Genomic DNA, 19,815 nt, shown 5'->3' on the forward strand with positions numbered 1-19,815 from the left:
ACTATTATCACTGAAGCTGATGAGTGTAAACTAAAGTGATTCTGAAAAGTTAAAAGTTTGACTGGAAACCTGATTATAAAAGCAAACTTACGTGGTCTGCAACGTCGACTCCTGCGTCCTCCTTTTCCCCTTGTGACTGAGAACTTTACACTCACCAACTAATCGATTTTGAATATATGTGCAGTTCAATCAAAAAGTATTCAGACCCCTTAATTTTTTCACATTTTGTTATGTTGCAGCCTTATGCTAAAATGCTTTGAATCATTTTTTTTATCTACACTCCATACCCCATAATGACAAAGCAAAAACAAGAGTTTTTGATAACTTTGCAAATTTATTAAAAAGAAAAAAATGAATTTTACATCGATTCTATTGGACCCCCTCTAGATTGTATAGGCTTGGTCTTAAAGACACACCCACCTGCTGGCGATGCCAATCAGAAGATGGAGAGACAACCCATGTTTTTTGGTGGTGTGTTAAGATCCAAGAATTTTGGTTGAAGGTTCAGAATTTTGTGTGTTACGTATTGGGCACTCAAATTTCATTTTGCCCCAGACTCTGTATTTTAGGCAATGGGGCGGTCATCAATATTGGGAATAAACACTTAAAAAATTGGGTATTAACCAGTGTTATGTTCGCCAGACAAGTCATTTTAAGGGGATGGAAGTCGGCTGGGGCACCCCCATTTCAGGAGTGGTGCTCGGAGATGGGAAGGGTGGTGGCTTTCGAAGAAGGGTCATCTAGAAGACTGGGGAATTTGGATTTGTTTGTTGGGAAATGGGGCAAATATTTACCGTTCTTGGAGGGCTCTTAGGGTGGAGTAGTGGAGAGAGAGGTGTAGTTATTAATGTGTGTTTTTTTTGTGTGTGTGTATGTGCTCATGTGTGACCACAGGGGTGTTTGTTGAGGGTCGGGTGGGGTTGGGGATTGGGAGGGGTGGTAGTGGGGGTTAAACGTTGGTTCTGTGCACAGTTGTGCTCAAAAGTTTGCATACCCTTGGAGAATTGGTAATATATGTATTATTTTTAAAGAAAACATGAGTGAGCAGGCAAAACACATTTCTTTTATTTCTTATGGGATTCATATTCAACTGTAGGTTATAACAGAATGACACGATCATAAAACAAAACATGGCAACAAAGAAAAAAAGAAATGACCCCTGTTCAAAAGTCTGCATACACTTGGTTCTTAATACTGTGTATTGCTCCCTTTAGCATCAATGACAGCGTGCATTCTTTTGTAATAGTTGTCTACGAGGCCCCAAATTCTTGCAGGTAGTATAGCTGCCCATTCGTCTTAAAAAATGCCTCCAGGTCATACAAAGTCTTTGGTCGTCTTGCATGAACCGCACATTTGAGATCTCCCCAGAGTGGCTCAATGATATTAAGGTCAGGAGACTGTGATGGCCACTCCAGAACCTTCACCTTTTTCTGCTGTAACCACTGGAGGGTCAACTTGGCCTTGTGCTTAGGGTCATTGTCATGCTGGAAAGTCCAAGAGCATCCCATGCGCAGCTTTCGTGCAGAAGAAATTTGTCTGCACGAAATTTGTCTGCCAGTATTTTCTGATAACATGCTGCATTCATCTTGCCATCAATTGTCACAAGATTCCCTGTGCCTTTAGAGCTCACCCCCCCCCCAAAACATCAGTGAGCCACCACCATACTTCACAGTGGGGATGGTATTCTTTTCACTATAGGCCTTGTTGACCCCTCTCCAAAGCTCTATTTTGGTCTCGTCACACCAAATTTCAGTGTGCCAGAAGCTGTGAGGCGTGTCAAGGTGTTGTCGGGCATATTGTAACCAGGCTTTTTTGTGGCATTGGCGCAGTAAAGGCTTCTTTCTGGCAACTCAGCAATGCAGCTCATATTTGTTCAAGTATCGTGGTATGGTGCACCTTGAAACAACCACACCGTCTTTTTCCAGAGCAGCCTGTATTTCTGCTGAGGTTACCTGTGGGTTTTTCTTTGTATCCTGAACAATTCTTCTGGCAGTTGTGGCTGAAATCTTTCTTGGTGTACCTGACCTTGGCTTGGTATCAAGAGATCCCCGAATTTTCCACTTCTTAATAAGTGATTGAACAGTACTGACTGGCATTTTCAAGGCTTTGGATATCTTTTTATATCCTTTTCCATCTTAATAAATTTCCATTACCTTGTTACGCAGGTCTTTTGACAGTTCTTTTCTGTTCCCCATGGCTCAGTATCTAGCCTGCTCAGTGCATCCACTTGAGAGCTAACAAACTCATTGACTATTTATACACAGACACTAATTGCAATTTAAAAAGCCTCACAGTCTGAGTTCTTTAGGTGCTTTTTTGCAAATTCCAGGTGGGCTTTCATGTGTCTTGCACTGAGGAGAGTCTTCTGTCTGGCCACTCTGCCATAAAGCCCAGATCGGTGGAGTGTTGCAGTGATGGTTGTCCTTCTGCAAGTTTCTCCCATCTCCACACATGATCTCTGGAGCTCAACCAGAGTGACCATCGGGTTCTTGGTCACCTCTCTTACCAAGGCCCTTCTCCCACGATTGCTCAGTTTGGTTGGGCGGCTAGCCTAGGAAGAGTCCTGCTTTTCCAAACTTCTTCCATTTAAGAATTGTGGAGGCCACTGTGCTCTTGGGAACCTTCAGTGCTGCCGAAATTTTTTTTGTAGCCTTGCCCAGATCTGTGCCTCGACACAATCCTGTCTCTGAGCTCTGGAAGGCAGTTCCTTTGACCTCATGACTTGGTTTTTGCTCTGATATGCATTTTCAGCTGTGGCACCTTATATAGACAGGTGTGTGCCTTTCCAAATCATGTCCAATCACTTGAATTTGCCACAGGTGGTCTCCAGTCAAAGTGTAGAAACATCTCAAAGATGATCCAGAGAAATGGGATGCACCTGAGCTAAATTTCAAGTGTCAAAGCAAAAGGTCTGAATACTTATGTCAATGTGATATTTAAGTTTTTGGGTTTTTTTTTTTCCTAATTTGGAATGCCCAATTCCCAATGTGCTTTTAAGTCCTCGTGGTCGCGTAGTGATTCGCCTCAATCCGGATGGCGGAGGACGAATCCCAGTTGCCTCCACATCTGATACTGTCAACCCGCGCATATTATCACGTGGCTTGTTGAGCACACTGCCACGAAGACATAGCATGTGTGGAGGCTTCACGATCAACTCACCACGCGCCCCACTGAGAACGAACCACATTATAGCGACCACGAGGAAGTTACCCCATGTGACTCTACCCTCCCTAGTAACCGGGCCAATTTGGTTGCTTAGGAAGCCTGGCTGGAGTCACTAAGTTTTTTTCTTTATAATAAATTTGCATAGTTATCAAAAATCTGGTTTTTGCTTTGTCATTATAGGGTATGGAGTGTAAATCGATGTGAATTTTTTAAGCATTTAAATATGCTGTCATTTGAATGCAGAGAGGACCAAAAGCACAAGTACATGAGTGCAAGCAAATGACTTATTCCCATGATTTAGCCAGAAATACTCCACAAAATAAACTCCAGCTGATAGGTGGACTAAGCACAAATACCGTGTAGATTCATCCACAAAACCATCCCGAAGGTGTGTTGCTCTACAAAATAAACTCAAGCTGCTAGGCGGAACCAGTACAAAAAGAGCACGCAGAATCTTCAAACAGTCAAGCAAATGTTCAGTGAGCCGGTCCACTTGGCTGCAACGTGAGTACCACAAGGTGACTTACTCCATTGACTTTATGAAGGACATCGCTTGCTGTGGGCATGTGAAGGTTTTACAGCCATCCTTAGCATCTATTCTCAATTTGGCCAGAAATATTAGAGCAAAAGCGATCTTCCATTGATGTAAAAGTTTCTTGCATTCCTTGAATCGATCATGTTTCTCTCGTCAAGTTCGCAAAGTCTGGGACCAAAAAAATGCTGTGGTGCTTCCAAGAAAGCCTTCCTTTACCCCTCACCTCACGTATCACAAGATCTTTATTGGATGATCTCAGAAATTTGGCCAGAATTGATCGGGGCCTGTCTCCTTCCACAGATCACCAAACCGGAACTCTGTGAGCTTGCTTGATTTCCAGCTTATGGCCTGCTATGTCGAGCAGACTCAAAAAGAACCCATCTAGGAATTTCACCATATCCTGTCCTTCTTCCCTTAGGAATTCCAACGATACGGACGTTATTCTGCTGGCTGTGGTTTTCCCTGTCCTCCAACTTCTCCCAGACACACTCCAAATCCACCTTGGTTGCTAGCAGATTAGCAGATAATTCCCTCTCCGATGACTCCAGATAATCGATCCATTTCTCAACAGCCCCAACTCTTGTAACCATATCAGTGAATTTCACCTCCAAGGCAGTGATTGATCGACGTATCACAGCAAGATCCTCCAAGTCAGCAACGACCTCCGTCAGCATTGCAAACATGTTCAACATCTCTTGCCACATTTCCCTTATCTCTCCGACCAAATTGACTCCCGGGCCCGCGGCCTGCTCTGGTGTGTCAGCTTGAGCATGTAAGTGTCTTTTAATGTCTCCAGAGTCCGAGGATTTTGAATTCTTTGACATATTGTCCTCCTAGAACAGTTATGTAACAGAGTGTATCGAATCTCACCAGTTTATGTCATGAAAAGTATTAAAACTAGCAAAGTGTGTAGAGCTTGCCGTTCACACGTCTGATCCTCGCATGGCGTCACGTGACTCCCTGTCAGAGGACATTTTTTAGGACATTTCAACTTCATTGCAGATTAGTCTTGTATCAGTTCCTCATCAGAGTGCTTCGGTTACTTTTCAGACTGGCTCATGCCTCAAACATTTGGTTTAACAGAATTAATTGGCAGTCAAGGCTACAGCAGATGTTCACTGCACTCCAATATATGTTCTGATATGCTCTTTTTCACATAGTGTTAATTTTATTATTATTATAAACTTCGCATAAGGCGGCAATATAACAAAATGTGAAAAAAATGTAGGGGTCTGAATACTTTCTGAATGCACTGTAGTTTTGCACATCCCTAGTAATAATTGTTGTTTTCCTCTTATATGGCACTTCTGTTCATATAAGCCTTTGGACAAACTGATGGCTGTACACACAGATGCACAGTAACTAGCACTCAGGGAATGTGTAAAATGTGTGTGGATGAGGCACTGTGTGCTGTGTGCCCACGGCTGCTATGCTTGGGCCCATTAAATTTTTCAACATTTAGTCTCTGCCAGTGCAATCTAAACAACACGCTGAAATGGCAAGTTTACTTGTGTTTATTTCTCTAGCTTTTTCACAGTTATTTATTTTAATATTATTTACCTAGATGCTGTCATCTGAATTCAGAGCAGACCAAAAGCACAAGTATGTGCTGAATGAGGCACTTATTACCCCCTTGTTTTCTCTTTTTCCATGGCATGCTTGTTGTAGTATCACGGGTGGCCACTGGAGGCAGTGTAAGACACTGAGCTTGCTGTGCTGTAGAATTTGGTTTGGGCGGAATGTCTTCTGAATGAGGTCATATGCCATTCAGGGGGATTTCCTCATATAGGTGTGGGTCTCTTCTAGCAGAAGACTGTACATGTCTGAGTGGTTTTATTTTTAATCACTGCAGCCAAATGTGACAAGGAAATCTTAAGATAAATCTGTAGGTCTCTGCCATGAATAGAGTTGTTGTGTGGTGGGTAATCAGTGGAGATCCACTTAGGTGTATAACTCTACTAGATTTTCTTTAAAAATATTCAGCCTCTAAACAAATAGGCAAAAAATGAATGTGTTATGTTGTTGAGTATTACTCTCAAATACACAGGTGTTGGCAGTTGTCTCTCAATGCATTAATATTGTTATGATTGATCAAGAGTGCCAAGGTCATAGTGTGTTTTGCCCTTGTCATACATTGGAGGTCTGGCACAGGCAAGAGGTTGTGCTTAACTTGCAGAGGAAGCAGCTGCAGGGAATGTAGTCTTAAACTTTATCTGCTGTGTGTGCAGTGTGTTTGCATGTTTGGATTATATTTACATGCATGTCCATGTGTGCATATCACAATTAGAATGAGCTTTATTGCCAAGTGTTCTCACGTACACAAGGAATTTTTTTTGATGATAGGAGAAACAAGTGCACACAGAACATTACATTGAGACACAGAATATAAAACAAGCTAAGAGTATAAATAGACATACAAATAATAGGACATATAACATAGAATGGTGTATGTACATGTGTAAGTGGTAATATATGCGCAAGGTAGGGGTATGTACAGTTATTGAATTAAATTTGAATGAATTTATATATGTACATGAGATATTTATTTACATTTCTGCACTATGGGGAGTTCTGAAGGCAGTTTAATTGTTCATGTGGAAAATGGCCTAAGGGTAAAAACTGTTCTTGTGCCTGGATGTCCTGGAGCTCAGTGCTTTGTAGTAGAGCCCCACCGATATGGGATTTTTGAGACTGATACCGATTTGAGAGGGGAAAAATTCACCTATTACCGATATGGTAGCTGATATAGTTAATTTTTGAGCTTGAATGAAAACAGAACTTTTCTATGTGGATTGTTCACCGACTTTACAACAATATGACTATGCAAAGGTACTCAGAATGCTGCTTTCTTAAATATTTTTATCAAATAATATTTGACATATTATTATTATACATTGTCAACAAATTTTAGAAATGAACGCTGAGAAAATAAAGAATAAATAAAAATAAAATATATAGCTAAATAAACATCAGTACTGTTTAGTATCAGTCAAATGCTGACCATTAAAATAAAGAATAAATAAAAATAAAATAAATAGCTAAATAAACATCAGTAGTACAGTTTAGTATCAGTCAAATGCTGACTATTTTAATACTGCCAGTCAGTTGAGGGCAGGTTGTAAAACAACAAGCATTTACACCTGTCGAGTCAAGAATTAAACAGCGGCAGCGGTGTTGCACCATATTTTGCTATACACGTTCAGGGAAACATTCAACGGTGGAAAACCAGACTTTTAAATATTAAATTTTGTATTTGCAATGACTGGAATTATTCGGTTGAAGGGGGTACCAAACTGTGAATCCTGAACAAAACAGTTTGGTGAATACATGTTTATACATTAGCTTCCAATCAGCTGACAAGCAATGAAAGTAGCTACGTGATTAGCTAGTTAGCTATAAGCTTATTGTAACGGAGAGTAAAAGATGGATGTTGTTTATTTACTTTCCCGCATTGCGTCTCACCAACTAGGTAACAACGTAGCGTGAAATCAATATTCAACAGACACTTCAATATTCAACTGCAAAAAGATGCTCTGATGTTTACCTTTCAATCTGCTACATTACTGACTGCACTGACAAACTGTAGCTGGCTAACAGCAAACAGACATGAGTAACATGGTTGTCAGGGACAGGATTAACGTTATATTAGTTATGTTTAAAAGGGAAAATGATGGGGTCATTGTTTATTAACTTTCCAGTATGTATTTCACAAACTAGTTAGCAACTTACCGAGAAGACACTGCTTAACACTGCACCGCTTAACTCCGCTCTTTCTGCAGAGCCACTGTCAGTTCAGAGTCAGCTCTGTAAACAGTGGAGTCAGAGTGCGCTCTGCTGGACAAACTACGTTATGACGCCAATTCTAAAGCATTGTTTTCTGCATTATATGTTCTGAAAAAAGCTTTCATATCTGCGCATATCGGTAAACAAATACGCCAGTGAAAGGCTAATATCGGCCGACTGATATATCAGAGGGTGGGCATGGGGACACCAGTAATCCTCTCAGCAGTCCTGACTGTCCGTTGTAGTTTCCTTCTGTCTGATTTGGTGGCTGAACCAAACCAGACAGTTATAGATGCACACAGGACAGACACAGTGACAGCCGAGTAGAACTGTGTCAGCAGCACCTGTGGCAGGTTGAAGTGCAGGGGGATTTCTCCTGAAGTCCACTATCATCTCCACTGTTTTGAGCGTGTTCAGCTCAAGGTTGTTGTCACCGCACCAGACAGCCAGTTGTTCAACCTCCCATCTGTACCATCGCGGATGAGGCTAATGACCGTGGTGTCATCTGTAAACTTCAGGAGCTTGACAGAGGGGTCCTTTGCAGTGCATCATTCATGTACAGGGAGAAGAGCAGTGGAAAGAGAACGCATCCCTGAGGAGCACCAGTGCTAACAGTAAGGGTCCTGGATGTGAGATTCCCCAGTCTCACTAGCTGCTGCCTAGCTGTCAGAAAGCTGATGATCCATCGACAGATTGGGCACGGAGAGCTGGGTCAGTTTGAGTGTGAGAAGATCAGGCATGATGGTATTGAAGGCTGAACTGAAGTCCACAAATAGAATCCTTGCATGAGTCCCAGGTCTGTCGAGGTGTTGCAGGGTATAATGCAGTCCCATGTTGACAGCATCATCCACAGACCTGTTTGCTCGGTAAGCAAAGTGAAGGGGTCTAGCAGAGGCCAGTGATGTCCTTCAGGTAGGCCAAAACCAGTCTCTCAAATGACTTTGACCACAGATGTGAGAGCGATAGGTCTGTAGTCATTAAGTCCTGTGATTTTGTTTTTTTGGGAGACCAGAATGATGGTGGAGCATTTGAAGCAGTAGGGAACTTCACACTGCTCCAGTGGTCTATTTAAGATCTATGTGATGATGGGGGTCAGTTGGTCAGCGCAGACTTTCAGACAGGCAGGTGAAACACCCTCTGGGCCTGAAGCTTCTGTTTCTTTAAGACCCGGCACACATCCTCCTCACAGACCATAAGTGCAGGTTGAGTAGCAGGAGGGGGGTTGAAGGAGGTGTATGTGGGTGTGTGTAGTGAAGATCAGAGTGGGGGAGGGGTGTGAGACTGGGCTTTTCAAACATGCAGTAAAACACATTCAGGTCATTAGCCATTTATTGATTCTCTACAGAGTAAGGGGTGGTGTATTGTACTTGATGTCCTTCAGGCCTCTCCAGATGCAGGATCATTGTTTCTTTTAGCTTCTCTAATCACCTTAGTGTATTTCTGGCCTGGTTGTACATGATTTTATCCCCACTTCTGTAAGCATCCTCTTTGACATGACGAAGATGTCTGAGCTTTGCTGAAAACCATGGTTTATCATTATTGAATGATAAAAAAGTCCTTGTAAGGATGCACATATCCTCACAGAAACTGATATATGATGTCACAGTATCTGTGAGCTCGTCCAGGTATGTGAATGCAGCTTCAAAAACACTCCAATCAGTGCAGTCAAAGCAGGCTTGTAGTTCTAGCTCTGCTTCATTGAGCCATCTCTTTACATTCCTTACTACAGGCTTAGCTGATTTTAGTTTCTGCTTGTAGGTTGGGAGATGATGAACCAGACAGTGATCAGAGAGTCCTAAAGCTGCATGTGGGACAGAGCAATATCCATCCTTTACAGTGATGTAGCAGTGGTCCAGCATATTTCTGTCTCCGGTGGGTTATGTGGTGTGTTGTTTGTATTTGGGAAGTTTTTGTGTGAGGTTAGCTTTGTTAAAATCCCCAAGAATAATAATAAATGAGTCCGGGTGTTGTTGCTCTGTGTCTGTGATGTGATCAGCCATCTGTTGCAGTGCTGCGTTCACGCATGCTTGTGGCGGGATGTAAACGCTCACCAGAATAAACTAGGAAAACTTCTGCGGCAAGTAGAAATGCTTTCAGTTGATGAAGAATGCTTCTTCAATGCTGTTACATCTGTACACCAACTTTCCTTGATGTAAAAGCATGTCCCGCCACCTCTTGCTTTCCCTGATGATTCCGCAGTGCCATCCGCTCTGTACAGCTGGAAGCCCGGCAGATGAAACTTGCTGTCCGGGATGGCTTCATTCAGCAAGGTTTCTGTGAAACACAGAGCAGAAAAGTCCTTATTTGTTTGAGTGAACAGAGACAGTTTGTCCGTTTTGTTGGTGAGGGAGCGGACATGATGGCTAAAGCTACGTTGACAGAGCTTCACAATTGCGCCGGTGTGTTTCCCTCGCTTGTTTCTGTTGAATTGCTTGTAGAGCACCACTGCACCTCCAACTAAGTTATCTAACAAAACATCTGAATAATCAAACACAGGCAAAAAATTATCAGGTAAGCTCTGCCGAATATTCAGCAGTTCTTCCCTGGTGAAACTTATCGGGAAAGAGTGACAAAAAAACATGACAAACATACAAAAGTAACAAAAACACTAGAGAGCTCCACACCGAAGCAGCCATCCATGGCACCATCTTGCTTTATCTTTATGGTAATATTTACACATGTATGTGTTTATGTAAATAATTGAGGAGGTTCACGAATACCCTTTTCTATAACCAATGTGGTATGGTATGATCGCATCAAATTTTGCATGCACACAAAAAGTCAAGTCACGTAGACATATATTCCTCAACAGGAAGGAAGCTAATGTGGCTCAAGAAAATAAATTAAATTAAACTAGTCTAGAACATGGCCTTTATGTAAAAGGAAACTTTGGAATGAAAAGTACATAGGTTCGTTTTTAAACTTGCATCTTAAAAATAAATTCATTGTGGATGTCAGAGGACATTTTTGAGAACATTTCAGCTCCACTGGAAATCAGTCTTGCATCAGTTCCTCATCATAGTGCTTCAGTTAATTTTCACACTGGTTCATGCCTCAAACATTTGGCTTAACAGAATTCATTGGCAATCAAGGCTACAGCAGATGTTCACTGCTCTCCAATATATGATCTGATATGCTCTTTTTCACATAGTGATAATGTTATTATCTTATAAACTTTCTCCTTAATGAAATTTCAGTTTTTTTCTTTTTAATTTGCAAAGTTATCAAAAATCTGTTTTTTGCTTTGTCATTATGGGGTATGGAGTGTAGACTGATGTGAAAAAAAAATAATTTAAAGCATTTTAGCATAAGGCTGCAACATAACAAAATGTGAAAAAAATTAAGGGGTCTGAATACTTTCTGAATCCACTGTATATAATCTTATCTGTAATTTTCAGTACTAGGGAAAGTTAAATTAGCAGAGAACTGTACTCACTGCTAATATCTATCTGATACTGAAACGATCCCAAGTTTTAACAAATAGTATTGGATCATCTTGAGTGTCTATTTAAATGAGTGTCTCGAGTGTTTCATTGGTGCATAATGACAAAGGCCTTTTGAAAACAAATTATATGATGCCTGTATTTTGAGTTCTCACTTTTGATTTCTGAAACAGGAAATGGCAGTGCGTGCCCTGAAACAGACTGGCAGCCGTAACATTGAGGCAGCATTGGAGTACATAAGTAAAATGGGTTACCTGGATCCACACAATGAACAGATTGTACGTGTCATCAAACAGACTTCACCAGGTATGTGCATATTTACACCCAGAAATACACCACTATACATTTTAAGATGGCTATACAGATATGCATGTAATTTATGATGAATTATTTACTATTACTATTATTTATGAACTTTTCCTTACCCTATAGGAAAAGGTGGTATGCAAAATTTGATGGACCACAGATCAGCAATGGAGGGTACAGGGGAAGCTGCCATGGCCCCATATCACCAAATGGGGGCACCACTATATGAAGGAGCTAGTTATGGGGCTGATGGTGAGATGGCTCGAGCATTCATGGGTGGACCACCTGTTATGAACTACATGTCGTCTGCCAACTCTTCACAGGGTCCTGCCATGGGAAACCCAATGGGTCGTCCTGCCAGTATGGGTGCCTACTCCACAGGCATGGCTGCTCAAAATAACCCGGGGAACCCTATGTATACTGCTAGTCCAGCCCAGCAAAAAGGCTACCCAGGTGGGATGGACCAGTCCATGATGGGCTACAGTGTGCCTGGACCACCCATGCAACTTCAGTCACAGCCTACGGGAGGACCTGGCCCTCATTATGACTATAGGCCTCATATGATGGAACCTTCCAGCTATGGAATCAAACGGAGTGCTTCCTTCCAGAATAAGATGCCTTCACTCTCACCAGACAACTATGTTACTATGCCAAGCAAAGGAGCAATGGGCCAAAATGGTGGTGGCTACACTCCCAACTTATATCTGGCACCACATTCGCACCCACGCCAGGCCAGCCCCACCTCACACCAGGTTCACATGATGCCACGTCCCTCTGGTGTGGCCACAGCAGCAATAGGTGCTGAATTCTCAGATGTTCCTCAAGGTCTTCTCACTCCTTCCAGGGCTAGTCTGAACCTTGACCTGTATGAGCATCACTGGCCAGGTGCCCAAGTTCCTGATGGGGCTCCTCCAGCTAGGCAGCCACAGGGGCCCTTTAGAGGGGAGGTACGTGTCCCAAGTAGAACCAATTCTTTCAACAACCACCAAAAGGTCACTGTGAGGCAGGCGTTGCCTCCAACAGCAAGTGTTGCTGGCAAGCAGGAGGCATCTTTGGGCCCACCTAACACAATCACTGCAGTGACATCTCCACCAATCCAGCCACCTGTTAAGAGTATACGGGTCATGAGGCCCGAGCCAAAGACGGCAGTGGGGCCGTGCCACCCTGGCTGGCTAAGTGCACAAGCCCAAGAAGCAGCTGAGTCTCATGGTTATATGCCAGATGAGACTTTTACCTTGGAGCCTAACCAAGAACACCGCTGCCCTCCTCCACCTTACCCCAAAACACTGTTACTTCCTGGATCTGGACCTGAGCCTGCATCGCTTGAGTCTGGAGCCATGGGTGGACTTCCAGATGTCATTGCTACAAGTATAACTGCCCAGAGTGCCTCAGCAGGAAAGCAGGAGGAACCTGTCTCCAAAGACAAAGTGAAGGCAGGCAAAGGAGAGAAGACTGTGAAAGATAAGAAGCAGATCCAGACCTCACCGGTGCCTGTGCGAAAGAATGCCCGAGATGAAGAGAAGAGGGAGTCACGAATCAAGAGTTACTCTCCCTTCGCTTTCAAGTTCTACATGGAGCAGCATGTGGAGAATGTGATGAAGACCTACCAGCAGAAACTCAATCGCAGGATGCAGCTGGAGCAAGAGATGTCCAAGGTGAGCAGTGCTGGACTTTAAAGGAATAGTTCACCTAAAAATGAATGTTGTGTCAACAGGTTTGATGTGAAACAACTTGAAATGTAAGTTATTTTACAGTGAAAATCTTGACTTTTGCCATGGCTCTTTTTTGCGTGTTCGTGAGTGCATGAGAGAAGCTCTGTTTACGTGTTCATGAAAGAACTTGCGTTTTCGCTTCCGTGAGGTTAAAGCAGAAACCATTGTAAACGAGTAAATGATTGATGACAGAATTTTCATTTTTTGCTGAACTATTCCTTTAACCACTTCTCGAGTTTAATTTCAGGCAATTGTATCATTATGAAATGTAGTCATTTTTTAGTTATTTGATTTATGCAAGAATATTTTCACCCAAGTGTAATTTCTGAAGTGTGTATGTATATTATCGTTACTGTTATCTAATCAAACAACCCTCCTCTATCTCTTTTTTCCATCAGGCTGGCCTATCAGAGGTAGAGCAGGAACAGATGAGGAAGATGCTGTACCAGAAGGAATCCAATTATAATCGACTACGACGTGCCAAGATGGACAAATCTATGTTCGTCAAAATCAAGACGCTTGGCATTGGGGCCTTTGGTGAGGTGTGTCTTACACGCAAAGTGGACACAGGAGCTCTCTATGCCATGAAGACTCTACGAAAGAAAGATGTTTTGAACCGGAACCAAGTAGCCCATGTGAAAGCAGAACGGGACATCTTGGCAGAAGCCGACAATGAGTGGGTAGTCAGGTTGTACTACTCATTCCAGGACCGAGATAGCCTGTACTTTGTCATGGATTACATTCCTGGAGGAGATATGATGAGCCTGCTGATCCGGATGGGGGTTTTCCCAGAGCCCTTAGCCAGGTTCTATGTGGCAGAACTGACGCTAGCTATTGAGAGTGTGCACAAAATGGGCTTCATTCACAGAGATATCAAGCCAGACAACATTCTCATTGACCTGGATGGACACATCAAACTGACTGACTTTGGTCTGTGTACTGGGTTCCGTTGGACTCACAACTCAAAGTATTACCAAAAAGGTACAAATAATGAAGACAATGTGATGATCATCACTTTTGAAAAATGTTATTTTGCGTACAGTAAATACTACTGTAATGTTTACCAAAACTATAGCAACTGCAGAAGCAGTTATTTGATGTCTGCATTGTTTGCTGATTAATGAATTTTAAACACACCCAGGCTAATTTCTTAAATCTGTCCCAGGCTTTAGTTTAAAGACTAAACAAGACCTTAACTGCTTTTTTCTATGATCATTCAGTTCACTCTAGCCCCTTGAAGATTTTTAATTAATTGATTGGCTATATTTCGCTTCTGCACTGCATGAATAGGTAACCATATCCGGCAGGATAGTATGGAACCAAGTGACTTTTGGGATGATGTGTCTAACTGCCGTTGTGGTGACCGCCTGATGACTTTGGAACAGCGGGCGACTCGACAGCACCAGCGTTGCCTGGCACACTCTCTGGTGGGCACTCCTAACTATATCGCCCCTGAGGTGCTTCTGCGCAAAGGTAAGACTTTGCCTTAAAGAGACCTGTTTATAATATGTTATTTATTATTTAGAGTCTATAGATCTCTCCGCCTGTTAAGTGTGATACTTTTTAATATGCAGGCTATACACAGCTGTGTGACTGGTGGAGTGTAGGAGTAATCTTGTTTGAGATGCTGGTTGGCCAACCCCCCTTTCTTGCTCCAACCCCAACAGAGACGCAGCTTAAGGTAAGAAAAATACATGCACCTTCAAAGGGTTACCGTAAGCAGTTTGTATTGATGTAAAAGGGTTGTCTTTGATATTATCACTTAATGTTATGGTTGTGGAATTGTGAAATTGTTTAACAAAGAAGAAGCATTGCTGAAATTGTTTAAAATGATGTCACCTCCACAGGTGATAAACTGGGAGAACACTCTTCAGGTGCCTCCACAAGTGAAGCTGAGCCCTGAGGCAGTTGACATCATTGGTCGGCTCTGCTGCTCAGCTGAAGAGCGTTTAGGGGGCAACGGGGCTGGAGAGATAAAAGCTCACCCATTCTTTTCTGAGATGGATTTTTCCAGCAATCTTCGTACACAGCCTGCCCCCTACCGACCCAAGATCGCCCACCCCATGGATACATCCAACTTTGATCCTGTGGAGGAGGAGGGAGGTCCAGGAGCCTGGAGCGATAGTGGGGACAGTACCCGCACTTGGGACACTCTTTGTTCTCCTCATGGCAAACACCCTGAGCATGCCTTCTACGAGTTCACTTTCCGCAGGTTTTTTGATGATAATGGCTGTCCATTCCGTTATCCCAAGCCCCTTGAGATGACACAAGACCTGTTCTGCAGTGGTGGGGCAAATAGCTTGAAGTCTGAGTTGGAGGAGGAAGAGATTCGTGAAGAGGAAGAACAAGGGGAAGGGTGTGAGCCAGTTTATGTGTGAGACTGTTAAAGTGAGTGTTCATGCTGCTCTGCCTTTACCCATACAGGGCCTTACCAGTTAACACGCTGCATCTCCTACCCTTCCTATAAGCCCTACTTTCTCTTCAGGGACATGGAAAACAACAGAAATGGAGTGCACCAAGTTCCATGTGAAATGTTTTTATTCCTCCAAAATCATTATGCAGTATCCTTTGCCTGACTGAAGCTCTGACCTGGGACCAAGGAAGTGCGCAAGATATAAAGCAAGATATAGTCCAGGGGATGTTGGTGTGATTGATAAATTAAGAGATGTGTAGCTGCTGCTCTGTGGTTTGTCAGTCAAACCACTCTACTCTTGTATTTAGTGTGATCTGTCAATGGAGCCCCATTCCTTTATTCCTTTGGGTGAAAATACCCCAGTGTTACATTTTATATGGTGATGCTAACACAGCCATTCCGAAAACCAGAGAGGCCATGGTGAGGGAACAGAAGAGAGGATAATGGTGGTTAGGTTGTGATTAGGAAATGATGTCATAGAGCAGACAGATGCAGCATAATTCTCCTCCACAGTGCAATCCCACAACATGCAAAAACGTTGTCAGTCACTGCTGTGGAGGTTTATTGACTATTATTTTTAATTACTCATAAAACCAATGCAGAAACATGCTGTCAAATATATATTTTCTAATGTTTGGAAATCAATAGACAAATTTTCAGATATGGGATCTCAGCTGATTTGTCAAAAACAAAACAAAAATGTAAAGTTTGAGAACATTTTGTGGTGCCACCAAGTGCCTCAAAGTGACACCGTAAAGAATCATGGTTTTTGGAGATCCAACATGATGGACTGAGACAAAGTCACTTCTTTATATATGTTACGTGCTAAGTCAATCCAAAAGATCATGCTAAATTTGGCAGTTAAATACACTAATCACAGTATTTTGTAAATATTACACAGTTATACTTTTATATTTCATGCCTCATCAGGTTAAATGGTGCTCTAAAAAGTGACAAATATGGACACAAAATGTTCTATATGTACAGCCAGCACTTCATGAACATGGGATCTTAAAAACTCATTATTAAAGGTTTGACCGTAACATCTGTTAAATATTTCAGCAACTATTACTTGAGCTGAATAACTGCGTGATGAAACATAAGGAAGCATGAATGCCATAAAAATCTGATTGTAATGTTGAATATGAAATTTAAGAGTAAAAGTGACCTAATTCCTGTTTCTGCTCACTTAGCAACATTCTGCGAGGTAACATTTGTGAATATAACCATGTCATGATATGTTGCAGTATTCAAACATTTGAATATACTTAAGTGTGTTAGTTTAGTTGCCAAAATATTGCTTTATTCAACTAAGATTTGAATTTGACACTTATTTTGCCTGGCATGATTGAATTTGTTGAAAAGCTTTTATTACAAAACTGTTTCCAGTTCTGTCATCTGTGGCTTTCATGTATATCTAACACAAAAATCATGCACTGTTTTTCGAGTTTTGCTTTCTTAGACTGCCATAGACATAATGGGCATGCAGCTGGCAATCTGAAGCAATGCCATAACCTTATAGTTTTTTATTTTTAACTTAAACCTAACTGAGAAACAGTACAATAGCATAACATCTTTAAATGCCTCTTATTGTTTAACTCTTTCTCTGGCTTTATTCTTTACCTTTTTCTTAAAACATCTTAATTGCATTCAGTTTCATAAGATCTTAAGTCAGGGTGGGTTGTTTTTGTTGTGTGTGTTCATCCTCACTAGATGTAATTTTGTCTGTCACCATCAGTGAACTCAACAAATTTAACTGAACACTTGTGAAAAAAATGTTAACATCAAGGCTGCTGCACCATCTCAATGTGTGATCACTCACTGCACAGTGTTATAACAAGACAGTCTATGACTGAATGTAAAGAATACTTTTGAGGCAGTTGTAGGAACTCTTTAGAAAACCGTGAAAAAAGCGGCAAAAGAAAAGGCAAACGTATCTGATAGTATGACTATGTGCAATACAGAAAATACATTATATAATTTTCTAAATACAACAAATAGCCTTTATAATTTTAAAACTGAATTATGCTATGTAAAAGTATATATTATATTGATTTATATATTTTCAGTATAGTTTCATGACCCAATGCTGCTTATTATTACAATATAAAGAACATTATCATCATACTTTCATTCTCTCTGTGTATTAAGTGTGGAATTGATTGTCAGTGTGATTGGTCTGGTGTAAGTAAACCGTATGCCTTCTAATGAATGTGTGGGTGTCCACCATGTGCTGGTCAGTATTTCAAGAGGAGGTGGAAATACCTCTTCTTGCTCTCAGGCCGGTCCTGACTGTAAGAGAGAAGGTGTTTTTGGAGGGCTAGCTTGAGAAAGAAAAAAAAGCAAGAATGAATGCTTGTCATTGAGACTGAAGGAGGTTTATGTGGATGTCTGGGTAGGAGGGATATTAAAACGCATATTATGCATGGTTTGCTTAGTGATAAGACTGTGGCAGTTGTTTTGAATTTCTGCGATTATGTCCATTTAATATTGTTAATATCTGTTATCTAATAATTTGTTGTGATTGTGGGTCACTGCACAAAATGTTCTCTGTATTAATTATAATCTCGAGCTGACTGACAATCATGTCATTATGTGCTTGCCTTAGACCAAATTAAGATGTCAAGTCAGTTTTGTTAAATTATCCCTTACGACCACTGACTGAAAAGCTTTAAAACAACAGTCAATGAAACCATTTTGTGTTTTTATATATAATGTGTGTGCCAGAACGATCCCTCCTTAAAAGCTAAGTGAAATTTTAACAAACATATTAAGGAGACAACTTATGTGTGTGCCATAAAACTTAAATTGGTATCATGCCTTTGATTGTTGATTGATTGAGCTCAGTGGAGTGTGACAGCAAGTGTGGCAGAGGTTTTGCTAACCCATATTCATCAGAATGGACCACTCAGTGAAAAAGCATTAGCTTTCAGGAGTCAGGTTTAAGGTTTGAATGTAATGTGTGTGATGTGCTTAGGATGGATTCTCTTGTGTTTTACTTTTGAAAGTGTTGACTGACAATCTTTGACTGTATTTAGAGTTGTGTGATGATTGGATTTTTTTATTTTATTTTTTTTATGTTTTTGTATTTTAACAGATGAATGGGTTGGGAACTTGGGACTTTTTGACATTTGTAATCTTCTAAATGTATTATACAATACTGTTACTATTGAACATATATTTATACAGATATACATATTTTTTGTATCCTCAATTCTTATTGTTTCTCTTTTCCGAGCTAACTTTTGAACCCCTACATGTCTACGGTATTACAGACAGAATGCATTTGGATTTATATCTCTTTATGTGTATGAATTGAAAATGTATAAGAAATGCTTTCACTGTCCTCACATGTAAATGTATGTCTAAATTAAATTAAACAAATCATCCACTTGTTCTGAGTATTATTGAATGAGGTGGTGGTGTGTGGTTGTACCAAGGTGTCTTGCTCTTTCAGTAAGTGTGTTATATAGTTTGAGAGGAACCATGAAAGACAGAAATTCATACACATCTGGGATGGCATGAGGGTGAGTAAATGATGAGAGTATTTTCATTTTTGGGTGAACTAACACTTAGAAAGATTTTTAGAAGAATATTTCAGCTCTGTAGGTCCATACAATGGAAGTGAATGGAGTCTAAAACTTTGACGCTCCAAAAACAACATAAACGCAGCATAAAAGTAACCCATATGACTACAGTGGTTAAATCCATATTGTCAGAAGCAATATGATAAGTGTGGGTGAGAAACAAACCAATCATTTAAGTAATTTTTACTATCAATCTCCACTTTCACTTTCAGATTATTCTTTTGTTTTTGGCAATTTGCATTCTTCGTGCATTTTGCTATCTAATGGGCAGGGGAGAATTTATAGTAAAAAAGGTTTGTAAAAAATAATGATCTAAACCTTTATACTGTATACATATGTTGGCTAGAATAAACAACCAAATAAATGATCAACTACTAAATTAATTAAATTAAGACATGATGCATTCTAACGTTACATAACTAACTGAGAAAATGTAATTCACAAGTGTGTGTGAATTCTGCTATGAGGGACAAAAGTGCTGAGTTCAAATTTTGGAGCATATGTATTAGGAAGGGGTGTATTTTATTTTTACATTTGATTAACTTCACCTGTAATGTGCACTGCTGTTAACATAACACCCAGTCCTCCTCGATTTTTGCTGGGATAGCAGCAGTGGGATGGGGCGAAGGTGAAATAAATTTAACTTAGGGAGCTGCACGGAGAAAATTACCCCTTTGAAATCAAATTATGTGAAAGCGCGATTCTTTCGTTATTCTCTGTCGTTTTCTCATGACAGAAAAAGCGCATAGCGTAGCCATGATTATTTTTAATCGCTTATTTTAAGAAATCAAACAGTAGCTAAGACTAATTAAAAGGCATCCCGGCTGATTGGTTTGTAAAATCAGAACTGTCCCGGTTTTATTGGGACGTC

General features: G+C 41.0%; 1 protein-coding gene across 2 annotated transcripts in view; it reads left to right on the plus strand.

The window, feature by feature from the left end:
• The window catches only part of LOC127446881 (serine/threonine-protein kinase LATS2-like), a 44,366-nt gene extending 25,618 nt beyond the window's left edge, over nt 1-18,748 (plus strand). For both annotated transcript variants that reach the window (XM_051708185.1, XM_051708186.1), the window contains exons 4-9: nt 11,100-11,232; nt 11,359-12,887; nt 13,343-13,925; nt 14,235-14,417; nt 14,519-14,625; nt 14,792-18,748. In XM_051708185.1, coding sequence (XP_051564145.1) covers nt 11,100-11,232; nt 11,359-12,887; nt 13,343-13,925; nt 14,235-14,417; nt 14,519-14,625; nt 14,792-15,322 — 3,066 coding nt within the window. In that variant the 3' untranslated portion in view covers nt 15,323-18,748. The remainder of the gene's footprint in view (nt 1-11,099; nt 11,233-11,358; nt 12,888-13,342; nt 13,926-14,234; nt 14,418-14,518; nt 14,626-14,791) is intronic.
• Nucleotides 18,749-19,815: the final 1,067 nt, after the last annotated feature.

Source organism: Myxocyprinus asiaticus, chromosome 10 (assembly GCF_019703515.2).
Source record: "Myxocyprinus asiaticus isolate MX2 ecotype Aquarium Trade chromosome 10, UBuf_Myxa_2, whole genome shotgun sequence".
Taxonomy (NCBI): Eukaryota; Metazoa; Chordata; class Actinopteri; order Cypriniformes; family Catostomidae; genus Myxocyprinus; species Myxocyprinus asiaticus.